At 42.3% G+C, this 21,058-nt stretch overlaps 2 protein-coding genes and 1 non-coding gene across 4 annotated transcripts; 2 read left to right on the forward strand and 1 right to left on the reverse strand.

Moving 5' to 3' along the window:
• The first annotated feature begins 1,244 nt into the window (after positions 1–1,244).
• Positions 1,245–10,000, forward strand: TCP1 (t-complex 1). The gene is made up of 12 exons (XM_057364433.1): positions 1,245–1,418; positions 2,961–3,046; positions 3,844–3,972; positions 4,358–4,455; positions 4,771–4,881; positions 5,601–5,782; positions 6,366–6,492; positions 6,819–6,994; positions 7,710–7,833; positions 8,782–8,974; positions 9,288–9,451; positions 9,703–10,000. Exons 1-12 carry the CDS (start codon positions 1,346–1,348, stop codon positions 9,917–9,919), a joined length of 1,680 nt encoding a protein of 559 aa, XP_057220416.1. The 5' UTR covers positions 1,245–1,345; the 3' UTR covers positions 9,920–10,000.
• Positions 2,234–2,369, forward strand: LOC130572631 (small nucleolar RNA SNORA29). The gene has a single exon (XR_008965238.1). It is a non-coding gene; the product is annotated as a small nucleolar RNA SNORA29 (small nucleolar RNA).
• A 186-nt stretch (positions 10,001–10,186) lies between the features above and the next one.
• ACAT2 (acetyl-CoA acetyltransferase 2) lies at positions 10,187–19,026 on the reverse strand. 2 transcript variants are annotated; one of them, XM_057364435.1, is made up of 9 exons: positions 18,807–19,026; positions 18,581–18,715; positions 17,204–17,385; positions 16,243–16,360; positions 15,331–15,474; positions 14,124–14,246; positions 13,257–13,411; positions 11,020–11,130; positions 10,187–10,427 (listed from the first exon to the last, which is right to left on the reverse strand). In XM_057364435.1, exons 1-9 carry the CDS (start codon positions 18,853–18,855, stop codon positions 10,260–10,262), a joined length of 1,185 nt encoding a protein of 394 aa, XP_057220418.1. In that variant the 5' UTR covers positions 18,856–19,026; the 3' UTR covers positions 10,187–10,259. The 2 variants fall into 2 exon arrangements, with proteins under 2 accessions (XP_057220418.1, XP_057220417.1); XM_057364434.1 differs by lacking the exon at positions 18,807–19,026 and having other exon boundaries at positions 18,581–18,800.
• Positions 19,027–21,058: the final 2,032 nt, after the last annotated feature.

The raw sequence follows: 21,058 nt of genomic DNA on the forward strand, positions 1-21,058 counted from the left end.
AAGGGGAGGGGGATCTCTCCTCCTAACCCACCTGCCTTTGCTTAAAATTGGCACCTATTTATACAGTAAGCATGGTGTAACATTATCATGTCACTACTCCCACCACCATATATGGGTATGGAAATACATTATATCACAGTTCTGCAAGTGTGCCTGCATCATCCTCAATTTGGAGGTTGTCGGGGTCTCCCACTAATGAGTGACCATCATTTTCATCATGTTGGATTTTTCACCTTTGTCTTCTGGGCATGCACAGTTGTAATGTTCATGTTTTTTTTCCTAGTCATCCAGGTCTCCATATTTCATTTTTCAGCTAACTGTCTTGTACATCTGCCAAGTTCTCATTAGTGCTCTCTACCATTCATTACTATAGCATCTACCCATCTACTTCTAGAGAACTTTTTTGATTTATGCTTCTACTTTRTCCAGGCACTAATCCAGCTGGCTGGATTACATCCAGCTGGTACACTGTATTGTTGCTAATACCCTATATAAAAACTTGTAACAATATATGAAAAGTCTATTATTGATAACATATTGAAAGCTATTACATTGTGTATATTGATAATATGCAAAAAAAAGGTTATACAAAGTTTTCAATCAATAGGCCTCATAAGCATCTTGTAACTTTGACTTAAACCGTATCAGTAGGATRATGGGAAGAGTTACAGCTTGGAGACCTTCAAACAATACAAAGGTGTCATTATCAAGTGGAATCTCAGTCATGACTTAGAGCAATTCTCATAAAAGGTGTTTTGTTAAAAGTATCATCAGAGCTGCTTGAATTTTAGTTTCTCCAGGAAACAGGTCTTCTTCAGCTTCATCTTCTGCCATCTCAGAACCTGGTTATCAGTCTCAGAATTTGCAGCCTTTCCCCCAGGACTTGGGGTACAATCCTGAGCAGTGGGTAACGYGTTCGAGAACCACAGTTACAGACACAATGCCGAGGTCCCCACTTTCCGAAGCCGGTTATTTCCCAGCTGGACAGCAAGGATCATCCCTGCGGCCATGCCCGTTCCCCCTCCCCGGCGGGATCCAGCGCGCATGCGCACCCAAGCCCGCGACACCTTCTAGAAGCTCGTGGAAGCGGCCCGGGCCCCGCCCCGTCTCGCGCCGGCTTTGTTCAGCCGCGCTGGCCAATCGCGGCTCTAGCCCGGGGGGTGCCGCGCCTCGGGATTGGCCAGGCTMGGGGTTGGCCCCGCCCCCCGCTGGGCGTGTCTCCATCCCTCCGCCCCCTCGCGCAGGGGGGCGCGTTCCCAGCGTGCCTCGCGCCGCCCCGGCCATCCCGCCGCTCCGCGCCTCCCGTCCCTTCCCTGTGCGTGTGGCGCCGCGCCCGGGCGGGAAGATGTCGKCCATGGAGGGGCCCCTGGCCGTGTTCGGCGAGCGAACCAGCGGTGACACGGTCCGCACGCAGAACGGTAACGGCGGSGCGCCCCGGCGGGGCCCGGAGGAGCGGGAGGGGGGAAGGGAGGGGCAGGAAGGAGCGAACATGGCGCGGCCATGGTCACCCTGCCATGTGCTCACCCGCCCCGSTCTGCCCGGGAACAGCCGCTCCTCTCGACACATCCCTTCCGTCCCGGGCCGCTGCTCCTGCAGGAAGGGAAGAAAGGAGGGAGGGAGGGAGGCTGACGAGGAGCTCACGCCATCCCGCGCAGCTTCCAGGAGTCTGGGTGGCGACTCTGATCCCTCATTCCCCGCTCTCCCTTGCCTTGGTAGCAGTAAACACCCGCGGCAGGGCGGCTGCTGCACGGACGGTGCTKGTCCCGTCCCGACCGTGTAGGGCGTGAGCCGGCAAGGCCTGCGGGGAATCCTGCAGGGGAAGGGCCAGCGGGGAAGGTCTCCGCTGCCCAGCACAGGAAAATAACCTGCTTCCGAAAGTGGGAACCGTCTTCGAGATTCCTATCTGTAACTCTGGTTCTCAAACACCTTACCCGTTGCTTAGGATCGTACCCCAAGGCCTGGGGGAAGGCTGCAARTTCCAAGACTGATCTCAGATTCTGAGTATACAAAAGACAAAGGAAGACGTCGAAGACTTGCTTCTGGATGAAACAGATTCATTCATGCAGCTCTTTAGGCACTTTAGGCAGATCACTWGTAATTAGCCTACCTTAATTCACGAGTGAAATTGCACATGATARTGGCACCTTTGATACAACGTTACTTCTTSCAGAAAGCTGCCATTACGCCTCCAAAGCAAAAGAAATSGGTGTTTGAATGTCTCTGAGTTATAACTSTTCCCATTATACTACCACTTTTTCAATTTCTAGATTAAGTGGCTATGCTTGTGGGATAGAGAAAAACTTGCCATGGTCTGAAGGAAAAGGTTGATTGTATCTTTTTCCTATATGAAGATGGCAGAACAACCTATAAACAAACCAGTATTTTAGAGCTTTGTGTTGCTTCAGTAGTAACTCARAGGTCACTTTTCRGTGACTTAGCTGCAGAAAGAAGTGTTTTGTTTCGGTTACAGACCTAATATGGACTAAAAGATGTTTTAGTGATTGATATATGGTGATGCTGTTGTTCTCTGTCTGTCCAGAACTGAGGACTAAATGAGAGTGAAGTCTCATGGCACAGCTTGCAGCAGTCAAAAGCAGCAGTGCTTGCAAACCCCTTCTAGGYRAATGCCRCTSCTCTTCTGAYCTAAGTGCTGTCCTCCATCTTACSCAGACSACAGAGAAAGCATTCTTTTTCTGGTCAGWCAGTTTTGCCAGKTTAGGTAGCTAAACCAGCTAGGAGGGAAGAGTGAGATTCGGCASAAATAGTATTTTTTTAGTAGCAGCAAGTCTAGCAAAKTAAGATAAAGGTAAAGGTTAGATAGCCTGAAACGTAATCCTAGATTAGATCACTTGTTGTCAAGTTCCTGAATTGCTGKTTCTTGGCACAGTTTCTTWTAAACTTGAGAATCATCCTAAAGTTAGAAAGATAAAACTTTTTCTTTTTTTCTTTCATTTAAATAGTTACTGCTGCATCTGCTATTGCCAATATTGTGAAGAGTTCTCTTGGGCCAGTTGGTCTGGACAAGATGTTGGTGGATGATATTGGGGTAAGTAAGATTAYTTTAAGAAGTGTCAGGAGGACTTGTATTCCTGTGTAAAAGTGCTTTCACRTAGTGTGCTTCATAGGYCTAATGTGCATGTGCCTGTTTTTCCCATGGTTCTGAGAGGGATATGAGAGCTGTGGTAAAATTGGYTATCAAGTAATRTGTGTTACATCRTTTTAGTTTCATCTGTTGTGGTAGTTTATGTGGTACAGTTATTTCTTTTCTGTAGGTAAGTTCTTGTTACCTCTTAAAGTACTGGTCAGATTGCAAGAACTCAGTTTCACCATTTAAATAGGGTTTAACAGATGATGACTTCTATATCCTGGTCTCCACATTAGGAGAAATAACAAAAAAAAAAATTCAAGTAATCTCTTAAAAAAATTTTAAGCAATATTTTGTATTCTGAAATATTTCAAGTAATTTAAGGGTGTTTGTCATTGTGCAGGCTGCTGTAATAAAACCTTGTGTTAGAGGGAGGTCATTTCACAGCTACTAATCCAGTATTTGCAAAATGCTTAATGAGTTTCTGTAATGTAAAGGGAAGGGAAGAAAGGAGGGAGGGAGGCAGGCTGACGAAGCTTTTCTGATCAAAAGAAGCTGCAGATTCTGCACTGGTAACATTTCTGTTGTTAGACCAGGACTCCTGGTTAAAAAGATGCATAAAAATTTTGGTATAAATAGTTATTTTATAGACAGTTGMAAAGARTAATTAATTTCCCTTTGTATGAATSTTATGAAGCACAACAGTGAAAGTGTAATAGAAATGTACATCATAGTCACATTGGATTTCTGAAAATTAGGACGTAACCATTACTAATGAYGGTGCAACCATTCTGAAACTGCTAGAAGTGGAACATCCTGCTGCAAAAGTCCTTTGTGAGCTGGCAGACCTGCAAGACAAAGAAGTTGGTGATGGGACCACCTCAGTGGTACGTAGCAAGTTTTACAGGCACCTATATCAAATCAGTGTTTAGACTTTGTATTTTTCTAGAGGCTTTTTTGCTAGTTTCAATATGCAAGTGATACTCTGGAAGGGAATTTTCCTATTTCTGTTTCATTATTGATTTTTCCTTGAAGGTTGATGGTAAATGCTGAATTCAGGTTTTTAATTTTTAACGACTGGGAGAAACAAAAATGAACAATGAACAAGGACACTGAGTGTTGAAAACTTACCTGAAACTTGATAGACACCTTGGTGGGGGTTGGAATCAGGTGGCTCTCACCTCACGTCAGACATTTTTTAATTCTGTGTTGCAAAAAGTAGTTACTTTGCTGATGTGGAATGCACATATTTTGTGTTTGTATTTCAAACAGGTAATTATTGCTGCAGAACTTCTCAAAAAYGCAGATGAGCTGGTGAAACAGAAAATTCATCCTACCTCTATTATTGGTGGATACCGACTTGCCTGCAAGTAAGAAACTGATACAGTGGAATTTMTGTATTTTGTGACTGCATTAGTGCCGTGACTTCGTGGTGCCAAGTGGAATATGGTGGTTTGTTGCAGGGATGGTGGGGCTTTTGTTGGTTTGGTTTGGGTTTTCTTGTGTTTTTCTTTTTAAATCGTATTTCTGTAATCACGTGATGGAATGACAGTCATGTTACTGTCCTTGGAGATTGAGTTTAATCCTTTGTTTTATGAGGTAGCACTTAGAAGAGCTGAAAACGTGTAAGTTTTTGTCTTTATGTGCAGATGGTTCTTACCAGTGTATTTGTGTTTATTTTACAGGGAAGCTGTTCGCTACATCAATGAAAATCTTGTTATTAACACAGATGAATTGGGCAGGGAGTGCCTAATTAATGCTGCTAAAACATCAATGTCCTCAAAAATTATAGGAGTGTATCCTTTAACTTGATCAAGTGAGTGAAGTGAGAGTGGTTGACTAGAGAGCTTGAGTAGCTAGGCTGGAGTACTCTTTGCAGCAGTTTTTATGAAATGATACAGTATCGAAGCTCTTGTGTTTGTAACAGGGGTTTTATTACCTGTTACAGGGTTTTTATTACAGATATTATGACCTGGTATGGGAAAGCACATTCAAASTCTTCCAATTTATTTAAATCTAGTTTGGTGTATAATGATAGCTTTAAAAGGATATTGTTTCCTAACAGTTGTGTTGCTTGGTAGGGAGGCTAAATGAAGAGTTGTGTGAATGGAAGAATGTGTTGCAGAAGTAGCTGGGGAGTGAAGTGAGGAAAGAAAGTTAAATTTTACTCCATAGGTACAGAAAAACCTGCATTTTTAGCTTTTGTGCAGACTGAACATAGGATGTGTATTTTTCTTCAGTAATGAAAGGTACATAAAATGCAGGCATCATGTTTGTCTGTCATAATTTTCATACCAGTGTTTCAACTTTTAGAATTAATCATTCCTTTAAGACAGTGGTAGAGACCACTCTTGCGCAGAAAGCACTTCCATGCCTTTCTGAAGTTCTTTTTTGGAAACTTAGTTTGGACACTGTCACTTATTTCTGTTTGGGGTTTTTTGGGTTTTTTTTTACAATTTTTTCTTAAGCATAATACTAGTTTTCTTCTCCAGCTTTAACCTTAACAACCTTTTAGTGATGGCGATTTCTTTGCTAACATGGTGGTGGATGCTGCACTGGCAGTTAAATACACAGACCAGAAGGGTCAGGCTCGGTACCCAATCAACTCAGTCAATGTTCTGAAGGCCCATGGCCGCAGCCAGAAAGAGAGCATTCTTGTGAACGGTTACGCGCTGAACTGTGTGGTGGGCTCACAGGGTAAGAACACGCTGTGTTTCCTGCATCTTTGTGTCAACTCAGTCCTTTTCATCTTTCTGTGTGGCTCTTCTTMCTGGCTGTATTCACTGCACATCATGTGGGTTTTCAGTTCCAGCACAATTGAACAACAACAAAAAGTAGTGCACTTTGCCAGTGCTTCTTAGACTAGAGTCTGCCAGCTAGGAGTGAATCACAAAGTGTTGGTAAGTCGGTGTAGTTTCCCTAGCTCAGTGTCATCGAGGTAGTGCTATGGTCTGGTGGAACTGTAACGCTTCCCTTAAGGGAAGACAGTGCCAGATTTGTGGGCAACAGTTACAAGCAGAGCTGTGCTGTGATGAGGTTAGAGGATGTGAGACTGATAGGTCAGATTGTCATGGCCATTCACATTTTGGGGACAGGGTATGTCAGAAGGTAACGTTACAGGAAGGTCTTTATTGCTGTTTTTCTGCARTAGGGCAGAACTGAGGTAGAGAAGCAAACAGTAGAAATCTGAAATGTGAAAATAATGTTAATTTTAATCTCTAATGCTAACTTACCTTCTGTTAACTCGATTTGACAAATCCTTCTTATTTTTCCTTATCAGGTATGACCAAGAGAATAGTTAATGCAAAGATTGCATGCCTTGACTTCAGCCTGCAGAAAGCAAAAATGAAGCTTGGTGTTCAGGTTGTTATCTCAGACCCCGAGAAGCTGGATCAGATAAGGCAGAGGTGTGTGGAAGCTTGAATAACTGAGGCAGTGGGGTTTCACAGGCTTGATTTGGTCTCTTTAGTTGAGGTGGCTCAATGTGATTTGGGCTGAGTGCAARAGGTAAAAAAATTGTTCTGAATGTTAACATTTTCCAACAATACCATGGAAGAAGTCTTCATTTCTAGAAGCAGAACTAGCATTAAGTCAGTTTTCAAGAAATGCAAGTATGTTTGTGCTGTGGTCCATTCTTGCAGAACTCTGCATTAAGGTTTCAGGAAATGGGTTGACAGGATGTGAAGGTGTACTTTTTAATACCTTCTTGTGTCTTTGACATTTATCTTCGCAGAGAGTCAGATATTACCAAAGAAAGAATCCAGAAGATTCTGGCCACTGGTGCCAATGTTATTCTCACCACTGGAGGTATTGATGATATGTGTCTGAAATACTTCGTTGATGCTGGAGCTATGGCAGTACGAAGRGTTGTAAAAAAGGACCTTAAGCGCATTGCAAAGGCATCAGGAGGTATGTCTGAATAACTGGTTTATAAATTCACTCTTCAATGTAGAAGCTGTTGTTAGGTATTTGTTTGTTACTGATCTTTAAAATAGGGCTTCTTAACATTCAAGGTCAGGATGAGTAAAGCTGAGCTACTTCTTTCTAACTTTACTGCTGCTTTTAAGTGACCTTTGTCAAAGTAGATGACTAGTGTAAGACTTGATAGCTGAATATTCACAGTGGGGGAAAAAGCTGCCTTGCACTGTGAAAACTGGCCTTTTGTGGAAATGGGAACCATAATCTGTATTTATTTAGAAGTCTTTATTATGCATTCATTCATAAGCCTCTGTTTAGACAGTTAAGTACATTGTTCAGTTAGTTTAAGACAAACGAAGAACTCCTAAATCCCTAAAGACATATTTGGAAAAAAAAATCTGGTCCTGTATACATTTTTGTCAGTTCTTAAATTTGGAAGAAAACATTTTCATTATGGTAAAGCATGAGAACTTCTACCCACTGTGAAGAAGGAAGTCCTGTAAATGTTGAACAAAAGGAGCAGTCARTTTCAGTTATAAACTGAAATACTGAATTGCTGCCGGAGAGCTAGAAGTGCTATTTAAGAAAAATCTATTTAACCCAGCTTTTATTTCTGTTTTTCTTCCTATACGCCTGTTCTGGGAAGTGAGCAAAGAAYGATGTGCTGGAATTAAATGCTAACTTCACTCTTGTTTGTTTGTTAAAGCAACTGTATGTTCAACCCTTGCAAACCTTGAAGGTGAGGAGAGTTTTGAGGCATTAATGCTGGGACAGGCAGAAGAGGTGATTCAAGAGAGAATCTGTGATGATGAGCTGATTTTAATCAAGAAGTAAGGATCTTTTAAAAATACTCATGTTTTGTATATGTTCTCTGCTAAATTARAGATAAAATCCCATYTATTTATTTMATGCTATCTAAGTGGTCAGACTAGTTACACATGTGAGAAAGGRTACACAAATCCAGTGTGAATTAGAGGTKAAAGTATCAGTATTTAATCTCTCTTGCTGGAGCTGGACATTCTTTGTCAGCCACAGTGCATGACATGATCAGATTGCTAGACAGATTTACTTAGATTTTTGTTTATAAACAAATGTTTCTACACTGGCTTCCCTTTACAGACAGTGAACGGAAAGAGGTACCATCTTGAATAATTTAATCTGAATAAAGAGGTGCAAGCTAAATCTTTCCATTTGTAGTGAAAGACAGCATTCACTTGTGCTGGTGTCACTGCTGTCTGGTACCTGAAGACTTGAGTAGCAGTTAATTTAACAAGAACATACTTTGGATAATAACTTTCCCACTGCTTCAATATTTCTGGGTGTTCATGTTCCTGTAGTGTCATTTRTGTGTGAATGCAATGCACTGCCCATGGCATTTGTGTCAGGTACATGGTGACAGCCCATTCTATAACATTGGCAGTCATTAGCTTACATGAGAGTCATTAGCTTACTCCTTTGCAAAAGGAGTGCTTTGTAAAACCTAAATATACTTTCCCTTCTTTGATAGGAAAACATGTTGTCATCATACTTTGACAGGTAGCTTGCTTTAAAAGACTAAAACTCAAACTAGTTTATTTCATGTTTGAAATTAAAAGGTTGACTTAGTAAGTTACAATGTATGTATCTCATAAGGGGGCATAACAATGTTMAGATTTTCTTTTAAATGTTGAAAGAAAGAGGCACAGCTGAACTTAGCTTCAGAAGAAAAAATTTAGCAAGAAGAGGTTTAATTTAAATTCTGTTCAACACAGCTGACTTCTGATTCCTTTTTTCCTTAGTACAAAAGCTCGTACTTCAGCATCAATTATCTTACGAGGAGCCAATGACTTCATGTGTGATGAAATGGAACGATCTATACATGATGCTCTCTGTGTTGTCAAAAGGGTTTTGGAATCCAAGTCTGTTGTCCCAGGTGGTGGTGCTGTAGAGGCAGCACTTTCAATATATCTTGAAAATTATGCAACCAGCATGGTAAGGCTTGCACAAAGCAGCAGTGGTGTCTGTGTGTTGACTAGGATAATGAATCTCCAAGTTTTTTTTTTCTATCTACTAGAAGTAATTTCTGTGGTTCGTGAAAACCTAATCACCTTACACAATCCAAGAGGGTTCTTGAAAATGGAGGATATGAGTTAATTCTTTCTCTGATAATTAGACTCTATGGTTCTTTGACCCAAACACCGGTTTTGCATGTGAAAACCCCTACCTATTAGTGCTGTTCTTGATCATGGCTGTATTTTTTCCTCTCTTGTAGCTCWTGGTTTAAAAATATTTTTCCTCTTTCTAGGGATCACGTGAACAACTTGCAATAGCAGAATTTGCAAGATCCCTCTTAGTAATTCCAAATACATTGGCAGTAAATGCCGCTCAGGATGCCACAGATCTTGTTGCAAAGTTGAGAGCATTCCACAACGAGGCTCAAGTTAACCCAGATCGCAAAAATCTGAAATGGCAAGTATCTTGTCTGTTAGAAGGCTAGTAAAAGTGATGTGGGTTGATGACCGAGATGGAAAATTGTTCTCCCAGTTTACTGAACCATGATTTGCATAGTATAAAAAGAATCTTATGTCATCAGTGAACTCCTCTACCCCTGCCCTTCAGTCATATGTATGTATTGCTGTAATGAAGTAGTTACACAGCATACTCCCAGCTGTATTTCTGCTGTTTCTCCCTCTCCATCTGACAACATTCCTTCTTTGCAGGATTGGTCTTGATTTGATCAATGGMAAACCTCGTGATAACAAGCAAGCTGGTGTCTTTGAACCAACCATGGTCAAAACTAAGAGCCTCAAGTTTGCAACAGAAGCTGCAATTACTATTCTTCGAATTGATGACCTTATTAAACTGCACCCTGAAACTAAAGAAGAGAAAGGAGGGTGCTATGAGGATGCAGTTCGGTCTGGAGCACTTGAAGAATAACTTAGGCTTTATTTATGTTTGTTTCACTTACACTTCCCACTCTTACAACTCAAATGTTAATAAAACAAGTGGTTGAATGTTGCTGCTATTTTCTTGTGATAAAACTAATTTTTGAAAGCAAGCTTGGTCCTTGCAGTGACATGAYGTGATCTAGTGTTTGTTAACTAGAGTGCCTGCAATAGCCACTAACCTCTTTGTGAAGTCAGTGCTTGAGTATCAAAAAGTAGTGGTGTACCCTTGTTTCATTTTAGACAAACAAAATGTGAGTTCTGTGATTAGAAGTTTATTAGTAAAATGTTCAAAGCTAGTTAACMCTAGCTGTTCATTCGTTCCCTCATACTCATCTCTCAATGCACATGGCTATTCCCATTCCTCCTCCTACACAGAGAGCAGCAACACCACGTTTTCCACCCGTTCGTTCCAGTGCATACAGAAGGGTTACAAGGATGCGACAACCAGAGGCGCCCAGAGGGTGGCCAAGAGCAATAGCTCCACCTTGTATATTGATCTGAAAAAAAAAAAAAAAAGCCAATATATACAGTCAAGAACATTTAAATACCTTAGCTGACTTTCAGCATAAATTACTTCAGTGGGATTTAGCCCTTGATTGTGTGTGAGCTTGAAACCACAAAGACCATTTCATGAGAGAAGTGGACATGAGAACAGCTAGTAATAATTGGTGTTTTTTTCCAAAGGGGCCTTATCTTCACTCCTAAGATAACTGAGGTGAATTTAGGGAGGGGAAAGTAATAAATAGCCATGTTTTTTCCCATCACTGAAAGAATACTGTGACAAATACACTTGTATTTGTAGCAGCAATTTCAAATTCCGTGTCAAGTATGCTCGAGTGGTTGCCTAGATTTGCATAAAATTCCACTGCAACAACACTGGAAGTTGCTCAGCTGGGAAAGTGCCTACTAACAAAGCTAGTGGCCAGAGCAGTGTGAGGAAATGCCTGTTGGGGCTCCCAGCTGGTTTGCTTTCACCAAAGTCATTGCCAAGTGATTGCAAGAGAGCTGTGCTGATCCTTACAATCCAGATGCACAGGGACAAGTTTGAATTACAGGAGGCAAACTCATGTCAGCCAACAAATTCATTACCTTTTCCAGATTTACTTTCAGCTCTTTTGATATTGCAACAGATAACGATGCGAAGGCTTCATTAATTTCAAACAGGTCAACTTGCTCCAGAGTCCAGCCAGCTTTGTCAACCTGAGAAAATGAATAGGAGCTTATTATCTTTCAGGTCTTAGTACCAGAAGAAACTTTTCATTAGATAAACTGTGTTTGAATTGGATTTAGAAGCTACCACTTCTAAAAAGTTGAAGGAAAACAATTTTTTTTATAGCCAGCATTGATGACAGAATTCTTGAAGACGACAGACAAAACTTCAGCATCAGACAAGTTAGTACAAAGTGCTGTAATAATGCTGGGTGCTCACAAAAATCTTAACTAATTTTACTCATGTAGTGGTGGTGGTGCCCTTACTTAAACAAGCACTGGATTAAAAAGCAAACTTTAACAGATTAAAAGCAATTTTTTCGGGACATAGTCTAACTCCATTAGGGCCTCTCTAGTTATCAGAGACTTTTACATGGGAAATAGTGAAGTGTCGACCATTAGTGATCAGTGCCACATCTAATTTGTACAGTCTCTCCCACCTTTACACTGGAAGTTGCCACTTGAAGCTTTTGAGAGGTGACTATTTTGGGAGATGGTTTGGCTCATGTTTTCACTTGAGAAACTCTTGTGATGCAATTGCCTACTCTAGTACAGGCTTAGGCTTGTTTCACATAGGTACATTTTCACTTGCACTCACTTTGTTTCTAACAACAATGGTTTATCAGCAGAATCAGCAGCATTGATATTTCACAACCTAAGCTAGTCAGACTGGTRTACCTTCGAGGCTATAGTCAACGAGGAGGGCCTTTTCCTAAATAAAGTGAAGACAGTGTGGAGTATCCCATTCTTCTGGGAAAAACTTAAGATATGGTTATTGTAACACTAAATGTATAACATAGTCATTTACTATAAAATGCTACTATACAATTCTGAAGTGATGAACATTATATATGGAGGGTGTGAACAGTTGATAACACACATTACAAAGTTTAAGCACAGAATTACAGAATATTCTGAGTTGGAAGGGACTCATAGGGATCTTCAAGCCCAACTCTTAAGTAAATGGCCCATATGGAGATGGAACCCACAACCTTGGCATTATTAGCACCATGCTCTATGAATGAGTAGTGTGCCCTTTTTCGTAGTACCTATATACTTCTAGGTACTGTTAAAAAYCATTTGTCTGTTCTACAGTTTAAACTAAAACTCGGTATTGTGTATGCGGTAACAGCGTTCTTCATTTAAAAGAACAGTTTGAGATCTGATAAGAAAAAGCTTTAGCATTACAGTTCTGATTTTTGTTATCAAAAGCCACAGAGCTTRGGTGAGTTCAAGTCAGACCTCCACACTGCCAGGACATTTCAGAGGTGAACAAAACAAGGCCTTTACACAGTATTAAAAAAAATAAGGAATATTAAAGCAAAGCTGTTCTTAGCTGTACAAGAGCTCTTCTCATGCTCAATTTCATAAGTAAGTTTTAACAAATAATCAGCTGGAGCTACCATGGGCTAAGTGTGTATTAGCAAGYACTGTGGTACCAGCAGGGATGCTTACTGGRGCAGGGAGAACCTTGTTCTGTGGACTGAATACTGAGCACATCAATGGGTGCAGCAATGGTCTGAGCACATTAGATGTGGTTTTGGAATACACCTTCCTGTTTAGTTTCACCTGAAAGGAATCCATTTTGTAAGCTCCAACCTTTTGACGGGCCAAACCGAAACAAAAAGGGCACCATCCCATTTGCTAATGCAGATGGCACTCCCTAGCCCTTCTCTCAGAGTTGTACTATTGCAAATACAATCAGGCAATGATCTGAAAATTAACCTGGCCAGATACAGCATCAGAACCCTAGCACGGCAGGACCAAATCATCCCTGAATTAGGTTAGTTACACACATCCCTGAAATTTGATCTTTAGCCTCCTAGGTTATCTGGGTACCATTCCACAAACCTGACTAGTTTGTGCTCTGAAGTCCATTCATACAYCTATACATTTGGATTTTCTTTTTCCAATGAGTAGGCACTAGCCTAGKAGCACTAGGAATCCTGATTTTATATACTACACTATTTTGAGTCTTTTTTAAACTTAATTTACATTCTTTTCTACTAAGTTTTCTTTAGAACAGGAYAAAACCAAGACATGGTCAGAAAATGAAAAGCAATTACAAGCAAGGGTTTAAATATAACAGATACATAGATAGATAAGCGATTACTTACAGCTTTCCTTATTGCTGAAATGGGCCCTACTCCCATTATAGATGGATCTATACCTGTCTGAGCCCAAGATACAATCCGAGCCAATGGCATAAGTCCTCTCCTCGCAGCTTCTGATTTCTTCATTAGAAGAACAGCTGCAGCTCCATCATTTAGACCTGTGGAATRACAAACAACTTGTATGTTTGTTGAGCTTTATGGCTTTTACTGTACCACTTCTTCCTGCTTGCTTAAGATCATAATTTAGACAAAACAAAAATCACAAATCATTTATTGGTTTACGTCAGTATTGTTCATATCAGCCAAGTCTGTTCTCTGCCACAAACACTTGAAACTGTATATTGCTGTAAATGTGACACCTTTGTGATTGTTTGGAAAGCAGCAGGTTGAAGAATCAAAGTACAATCAGAAAATCAAGTACGTAAGATTTATTAGGCAGGCTTTGGAAGGGGCAGCATAAGGACAAAGGAAGAAATTTAAAAGCTGCTTGTGGCAATTCCATATGAGTAAAATTTTCAAACATGATTCGTTAAGTTTTCCATTGTCCAGACCTGCAGTATCAGAAACCCKTAGTTTTAAAAAGAAAGGATGTACTTTCGTTCCTTTCCAGCCTATCAAATATTGCTGTTTACTCCCAACTCTTGTATTTTTTCATTGGAAACAAGAAAACAAAAGACAACTCTGTAAAGAAATCCTCCACTGTATCTGCATCTAAAATGGAATTTTATCTACATTGTCAAATACATTCCCATTTCCTGCAAAACACATTCAGGGGTAAACACACAGCAGCCACACCCCTCCCAGAGACCCTGCCTTGCGCCACAAGCAGCTACTGTTCTTTTCCATTTCATTGAAGCCAGATGGACCAACCTGAAGCATTAGCTGCTGTYACTGTCCCGGTTCCATCTGTCAGGAAACAGGGCTTTAACTTTGCCATTGTTTCCAAATTGCTTCCATGTCGAGGGTGTTCATCTGTTTTAACTTCTATAGGACCTGCAAAACAGTGCATTATGCTCACTGGAGGGTGTAATAACACACACACACACACACACACACACACACACACACACACACACATCTTGGACAGAAAGACAGCAAAAACAACAGGCTGAGTAGGAATATACATCATATTCCTTTTAACCAACAAGGCATTCTTATGTCAGAGACAGCTTCCAACTCAAGGCAGTTTAACAAACTGCTGCAACCCTCCAGCTCCTGCTAGCAGGGCAGACAGCTCAGGTTTTCTAAGACAAACAGTAGCAGCTAAAATACTGTCCAGCTGTGCAAAAACCATATTGCTCTTGCTGTGCCTCACCCAATAGCTTTTCTTTCAGCAGGARGCTATATTTCAAATTATACTTCTAGTAAACWTGTTACAAAGCATAGTSAAGTGTCATTAAATGTTGTCATCTAAAAACTGGTATCATGAAAGCCCTTCATTGGTTTGTAACCAGCTTAATGCCAGGACTTTTTTTGCAGGGTCTATTCAATGGATATGTTGAACCAATTCKTGATTTCTTTTTGGAAAATTCAGATTTTGTATCTACATTACCAGAAACTGAGGAATTCCCCTGCTCTGGAAACAGACCTTTGGCTCAAGCATGGTAATAAGTCTATTTATATCCCTAACAGACCTAAAGAGAAGCATACCAAATATATGTAACCTGACCTAGTTAATTAACTAGTAAACCTAATTACTGTCACTGTGTATTTTACTAGGTGAACAAGATCAACATGATTTTTTAAAGTTTGGTGCAGCGCGAGTCTTAACAAAATAAAAAACATTGATTCTGGTACCATATCCAAGCCTATGTTAAGCTGGTGCTTTGTCTAGGTAGTTATTCTATCTCCAATAATACACAGTGATAATATTTGCAGAGAGCTATGTTGATATATTCCACATTTGCATTGCTTCCTCTTACTTAAAATATAAMCACTGAAAGCTGARARAGAGAGCAATAGGCTACATGCTTATAAAAAGCCTGTATAAATGGGAAACTATCCACTGATTACAGGACACACAGTAGAAAACAGATCTTTTCCTTAAAATCTGCTCCCATCATCCATTCATACCTACCTTTYTTAGAAGGTACAAGAACAGGAACAATTTCTTTTGTAAAATAGCCAGCTTTCTGTGCTGCCTCTGCCCTGTTTTGTGACTGTACAGCAAGTTGGTCTTGTTCTSCTCTGCTGACTTGCCACTTATTGGCCACATTTTCAGCTGAAACGGGAACAAAATGCAAACTGGCATCAGGAAATGCCAAAATTTTTAAGTTGCAAAATTGAAAGCACAAATGAGGTCATTAATGTTTGCTGTAGCAAGCAGCTGAGTTTGTTGAACAGATTTCATTCCGATTTCCTCATTTTGTTTATTCATGATTCTCTACTATATTTTCTCTTAAGGGTGAAAATTTCTATGTGGAATCTCCTCCCATATATTATATCAAATTTAATACAAATGCAAACAAGCTTTTGTGGTTTTTTTGCTTCTCTGAATTATTATGCTCAGATCTCTCTACAGCCACTTCAGAAGAGGGAAGAGCTCTGAAGTCACTCTGTTTCATAAGCAAGGTCTAGAAAAGCAAGTTGGCTGACCATCCCATCCAGGGTGCAATAACCTGAAGTTGGAAGGACCACACATATCCACAGGACACTTTATATAACTGCCCCACACTGTAAATCTGTGCTGCTGCATGCTGCACTTACATACAGGGATTATTTTTTTCCTGAAATTARATTTCTCAGATGTAGAAGAGATGCAGAGAGATTAGCTCAGATAGAAAAAAAACCCAAAACAGTAGCTTTAGAAAAAAAAAACGGACAATACCTTCAATATTACAGATTTCTTTCTTTMTTCTTCACGACTAGAGCATAAGGACAGCTTGAAACATTACATTATTTGTAACTTTAGATTTCTAAAATTTCCTGTCAGTGAATTCTTTCCCCCTCCCCAGTTGACTATTTCATTTTATGGGCTGTCATCACTTACCTGTAATGCCCATATGATACTGATAAAAAGCATCTGTAAGGCCATCAAGGATTATAGTATCCTGCAAGGAAGCCTCTCCCATTTTCACCCCAGCTCGCATGTGAATGACATGAGGAGCCTGCAAGAGGGTATTTTGAAAGGAGTCAGATGTTTGCATCTCCAGTGCACAATAGAGCCACCCCACTGAAGAGACAGACCCCTGCCTGGGGGCCAAGAGTACCCATCCCAAATCCTGGCAGTCTCCCCAGTTGCCCGCTCTGCCTGTCCCTTCASAGCCAGCCAGCTGGCATGCCATCTGGCCTCTGCATTCCCCTGGTAGCAGTTCACCATGCAGCATGTGTTGTTTCCTCTCCACAGACTGAATCTATCATTCCTGGGGCCACATGGCTGTGGCTCTCCCATACTACTCGACTGCTCCAGGTAGTTCCCCATTGTACTCTGCTGCCAGTGAATGTCAACATCACTCTCAGCACAGGCAGCTGAGCCCTGGCAGAAGAGGCCATCCCCTTCTTGGGCATCACCAGCTCAGAACCATTCCTCAACACAGCTTTGGGATGAACACTTTGAAATAAAACTGCTTTGCTTTCTTTCCAAGCTCTAATTGCTTGCGGAACAACAACATTTTCAACAATTCCTTCTTTGGGCTTCTTGCAACACAAAATATCTGTCTATTGTGAGCTTGTCATAGGCAAATCATTCACCGCAACAGGGCTAGATGGAAATGAAAATGGAATTTTAAATGTGGTATGTGTTTGCAGGGCACCTTTTCAGTAGCTACAGTATGAGACCTTCTCCTTTTTTAAAAAAGTTCATATTACTGAAGTCAACTGCTGCATGTGTACATTCATTGGCAAGCACAGTGACCCTTTTGCTCTGCCTCCAGGTGCCAGCCCAGAAGCACAGGGTTTCAACATCGTGCTGTTTGCCCCCAGCACAATGCGAGTGTAATCCTCTGCTTTACCTTGCTCATACTTTCCATGCCTCCTGCGACCACGATGCTGGAGTCTCCCGTCAGAATGGACTGAGCAGCCAGACAAACTGCCTTCAAGCCCGACCCGCAGATCATCTGGCAACTCCAGGCAGGCACAGAGTACGGGATTCCTGCAGCCACACTGGCCTGCCTGACAGGGTTCTGGCCAGCACCTGTGGGAACAGGCAGCATTTTTCTTTTGTCTGTTTTTAAAAAACCAATGTCTGTCTTGTCACTTTCCATAACAMCACCACAATTCCACCAAAATGTAGAGCTCACGCCTTCTTTCAGCTGGTGGACAGAGAAGCACCCAGCAGTAATCTGTAAACAGGAGCCTCTCTTGTTTATATTGCTGATCAATAAATACCTGCTACTGATARTCTTATATCTGCAGCTCTGCTTCTGATGGCAGGTCAGATGAAACACTACTTCAGATCAGCCCTAGCCTGTTGTATGTACGAGATGAGAACCCATTTAAATCGCTACTTGCTGAACGGTTTCTTTTTGACATCTTCTGTACATGGCCAGCAGTTAACTTTCCTTGAAAGTTCAWAAGGAAACCAAAAGCACAATTATGCATGGATGGACCTGAAAGCTTCCAGTCTTTGTTGTGATCCTGATGGAGATAATATGAGCACTATATTCAAAGAAAAGAGTCTTCACCTGCATCTCCCCAGGCCAAAGCTCTTTGTATGCAAAGAAAAGTACAAGGAGAGCACATCATTCAGCAAGTTAAAAATGTAGAGGAATCTGGATCATCTTTAAGTAAGACAAAAATATGTATTTCCTTCCTCCACAATTAAAAAACAAACCTGCCTTTGACTTTGCTGATTAAACATTAGCCTGGAAAAAGCAGGAGCTGGCTCAAAGCAAACAATCCCTGCCAGCTCCATTTTCATTAAATCGAAATATTTGTCTCCAAACAAGTGGCATCAAGATCTTTCAGGTTAACCTTCCAGATAAACATAAATGCAGGACTAGCTCATAAAATCTCTGAGTTATCATTACTTCAGATGTTAAATTTAGGAGCCGATATGACCAATGTGAGAAGAAGGATGCTCTAACAAAAAAAACATAAACTGACATTCACACATACACTATTGGCTACTTCAGGGATTAAAAAAAAAAAACAACCCGAACTATCCCCCACAACATCCTTTCCAAAAACACATCCTTTCGGTAACCCACAGCGTTGGGAGATGGGAGAAGCAGCCACGATGTCGGGCAAGTCCTTTGTTAAGGAACCGTGTTCCCAATGGCAAGGGATAACGTCCTGGAAGATGAAACCTGAGCTGTTTCAGTGGGAGAACCGCGGCGAGATGCGGCCGTGGAGAGGGAGATCCCGGCGCGGGCGGAGCGGTGCCGTACCTGCGGTGAGGACCTGCCCCAGGATCACCTCCGACACCTCCTCGGGGGCCAGCCCGGCCCGGCGCAGCACTTCCCGGATGGCGGCGGCGCCCAGCTCGTGCGCGGGGAGCGACGACAGCCCGCCGTTGAAGGACCCTGGGAAGGGGGACACAGAAGGAASGCGCTCAGCACCCGGATACCCGCCCGGCCCCGGCGGGAGCATCCGCCACCCGCCGCTGCCTCTCACCCACGGCGGTCCTGGCGGCGGACACGAAGACGACGGGGTCCGCGCTCATGGCGGCAGCAGCGGTGCTGAGCGGAGCGGCGGCGGAGCGGAGCGGTGACGGGGAAGCGGAGCTGCGGCGGTATCCCGAGCAGGAGCGGCAGCCGCGGCCGGAGCGAAAGCGGAGTCGGCGCCGGTCCCGCCCCTCGCTCGCCGCCGGGCGGGGCGGGAGGACGGAGCCCGAGCAGGGGATTCGTAGTCGGGCACCTGAGGATAGCGCGGGGGCCGGGCGGGCGGTGGCGTGGCCGGGCCGCCCCCTGAGGCGATAGGGCGAGGGTGGCCTTGGCCGGCTCCCTCCCAGCCCCTTCCCAGGCGGGGGCGGAGAGAGGAGCGGCTCCGCCGGCCGGGCCCGGGCTGCCGGGGTCCGTCACTTGCCTGTGCCCCCAGCTCACGCACCCGGTGCCTTCGCAGCGCCGGCTGCCAGCTCCGTCTGCTTATTTACCAAATAAAGCGTGTGGGTCAAGTGCTCTCTTGTCATATTGTGGCTTTAAGAAGTGCTCTCTTGTCATATTGTGGCTTTAAAGACAGTTCGTTTATTTCATGACGGTATTTCATGGAATCTGCGTGAGCAGAGAAAAGAATAATAGGAGATATATTAATATATAGTATATAATAATATAATAATAGGAGGATAATAAGGGAGAAAGAATAATAATTTGAATTAAACTATACAAAACTGCCTATCTGCTGAGCCTTGGATCTGCTCAGCAACTGATGCACAGAGATTACCAACACCCAACTCGGCCTATTTTTTTATTGTTCTTAATTTCAGTAGAAGCATAAAATATATACATATATATGATACTAATACATATTTTAGCACACGCAGTGCTCCAGCACTGGCGCAAAAGCTGTTCCTGTCTGACCTAACCGAAGAGGCAATCCAGGGGCTGCTCCCAGGCTGCGACCATGGGCAGCTGCACACGGAAAAGCTGGATAGGACGCGGCGCTGGCCGCAGGAGCTCCTGGCAGCCAGAGAGCGGGAAGGAGAGGAGGCAGCTGAAGCAGTGGCCGCAACCAGGGCGGGCGGACAGGAATGTTTCTCTGAGGGAATTTTAGGTGGGAAGCCTAGAGATGGGAGGTGGGGAGCAAAAATATTAAGATATCTAGAAGAAGATAGGGCAGAGTAAAGAGAGCAACCAAGAAAGTAAGTCAAAGCAACAACAATTAAAGAAAAAAAATTAGATGGGCTGAAATAACTTGTCTCTCTCACAGCATTGATCTTCAGTCCTTACTCCTTCCTTTCTCACTCGCAGATACCTGGCCTAAGGGACATGCCAGCCAAAGAACTGCATTGAATTTGAATCTGAAGGCCAAGAAGATGGTTATAAAATGAGCTGTTGCTCCTACTTTAGCTACAAAGTTGGGAGACCTTTTTTTATCCAGGTAGTGAAATTCTATAGGATTCTGCAGGGAGAACAGAAGCACAAATGATGTCCTAGAAAAGTACACAGTGTGCGATAACACTGACAAACACAAATGAGGTTACATTTACAGTGAATGCACCAGGATGCCTGTGGTCACATCCTGTATCTTGGCTAATCTGAACATGGCAGTATTAAATCAGCATCTGCAAAATGCATCTAAACCTTCTGTGTGGGCACAATGAGCAACAGGAACATTACAATACCTGAGTGGGATTCTTCTGATTCCTATAAGCCACTGTTCTTGCTCTACAATGTAAAAAGCTACGCATTGCTAGGTAGGAAAAAAAACAACTTCAGCTATGGAGAACAATAGTGTTGGCCTGGATTTCACCAATAACTCTGTTAAACCATGCTGCTCAGAATAAACTCAAAATATATTCCTCCTTTTAGATATTTTGGTCTTTGTGAAGGATAAGGCCAAAGCAGAAAATGTGTCGTAAGATTTCTTCAGTTACTTTGGGGTTTCCAGCTTTCGGCAAGAGAAGAAGCCCCTCAGATATCTCCAGGAAAAGAAATCTCTGGAAAATCCTGCAGGCAGCCAAATGCTTAGGTAGACCAACAGTCTCCTAAGGAGAGATGTACATTAAATGACAACATGCATGCAGTGCTTTTCTTTAATGATGCTGTACACTCAGAGCAGCTGATAACACTGACAAAAACCTGACATTACATCTGGAGGAGAAAAAACATGTTTTGTGTCTTTTCAAAAGGCTATCAGTAAGCTACTAGTAGAACTAACATACTAGTGAAACTCAGGAATTTAGCATTTTAAGCAATACAGTGATTGTT

Source organism: Malurus melanocephalus, unplaced genomic scaffold (assembly GCF_030028575.1).
Source record: "Malurus melanocephalus ecotype Western Australia unplaced genomic scaffold, MMel_1.1 scaffold_38, whole genome shotgun sequence".
NCBI lineage: Eukaryota > Metazoa > Chordata > Aves > Passeriformes > Maluridae > Malurus > Malurus melanocephalus.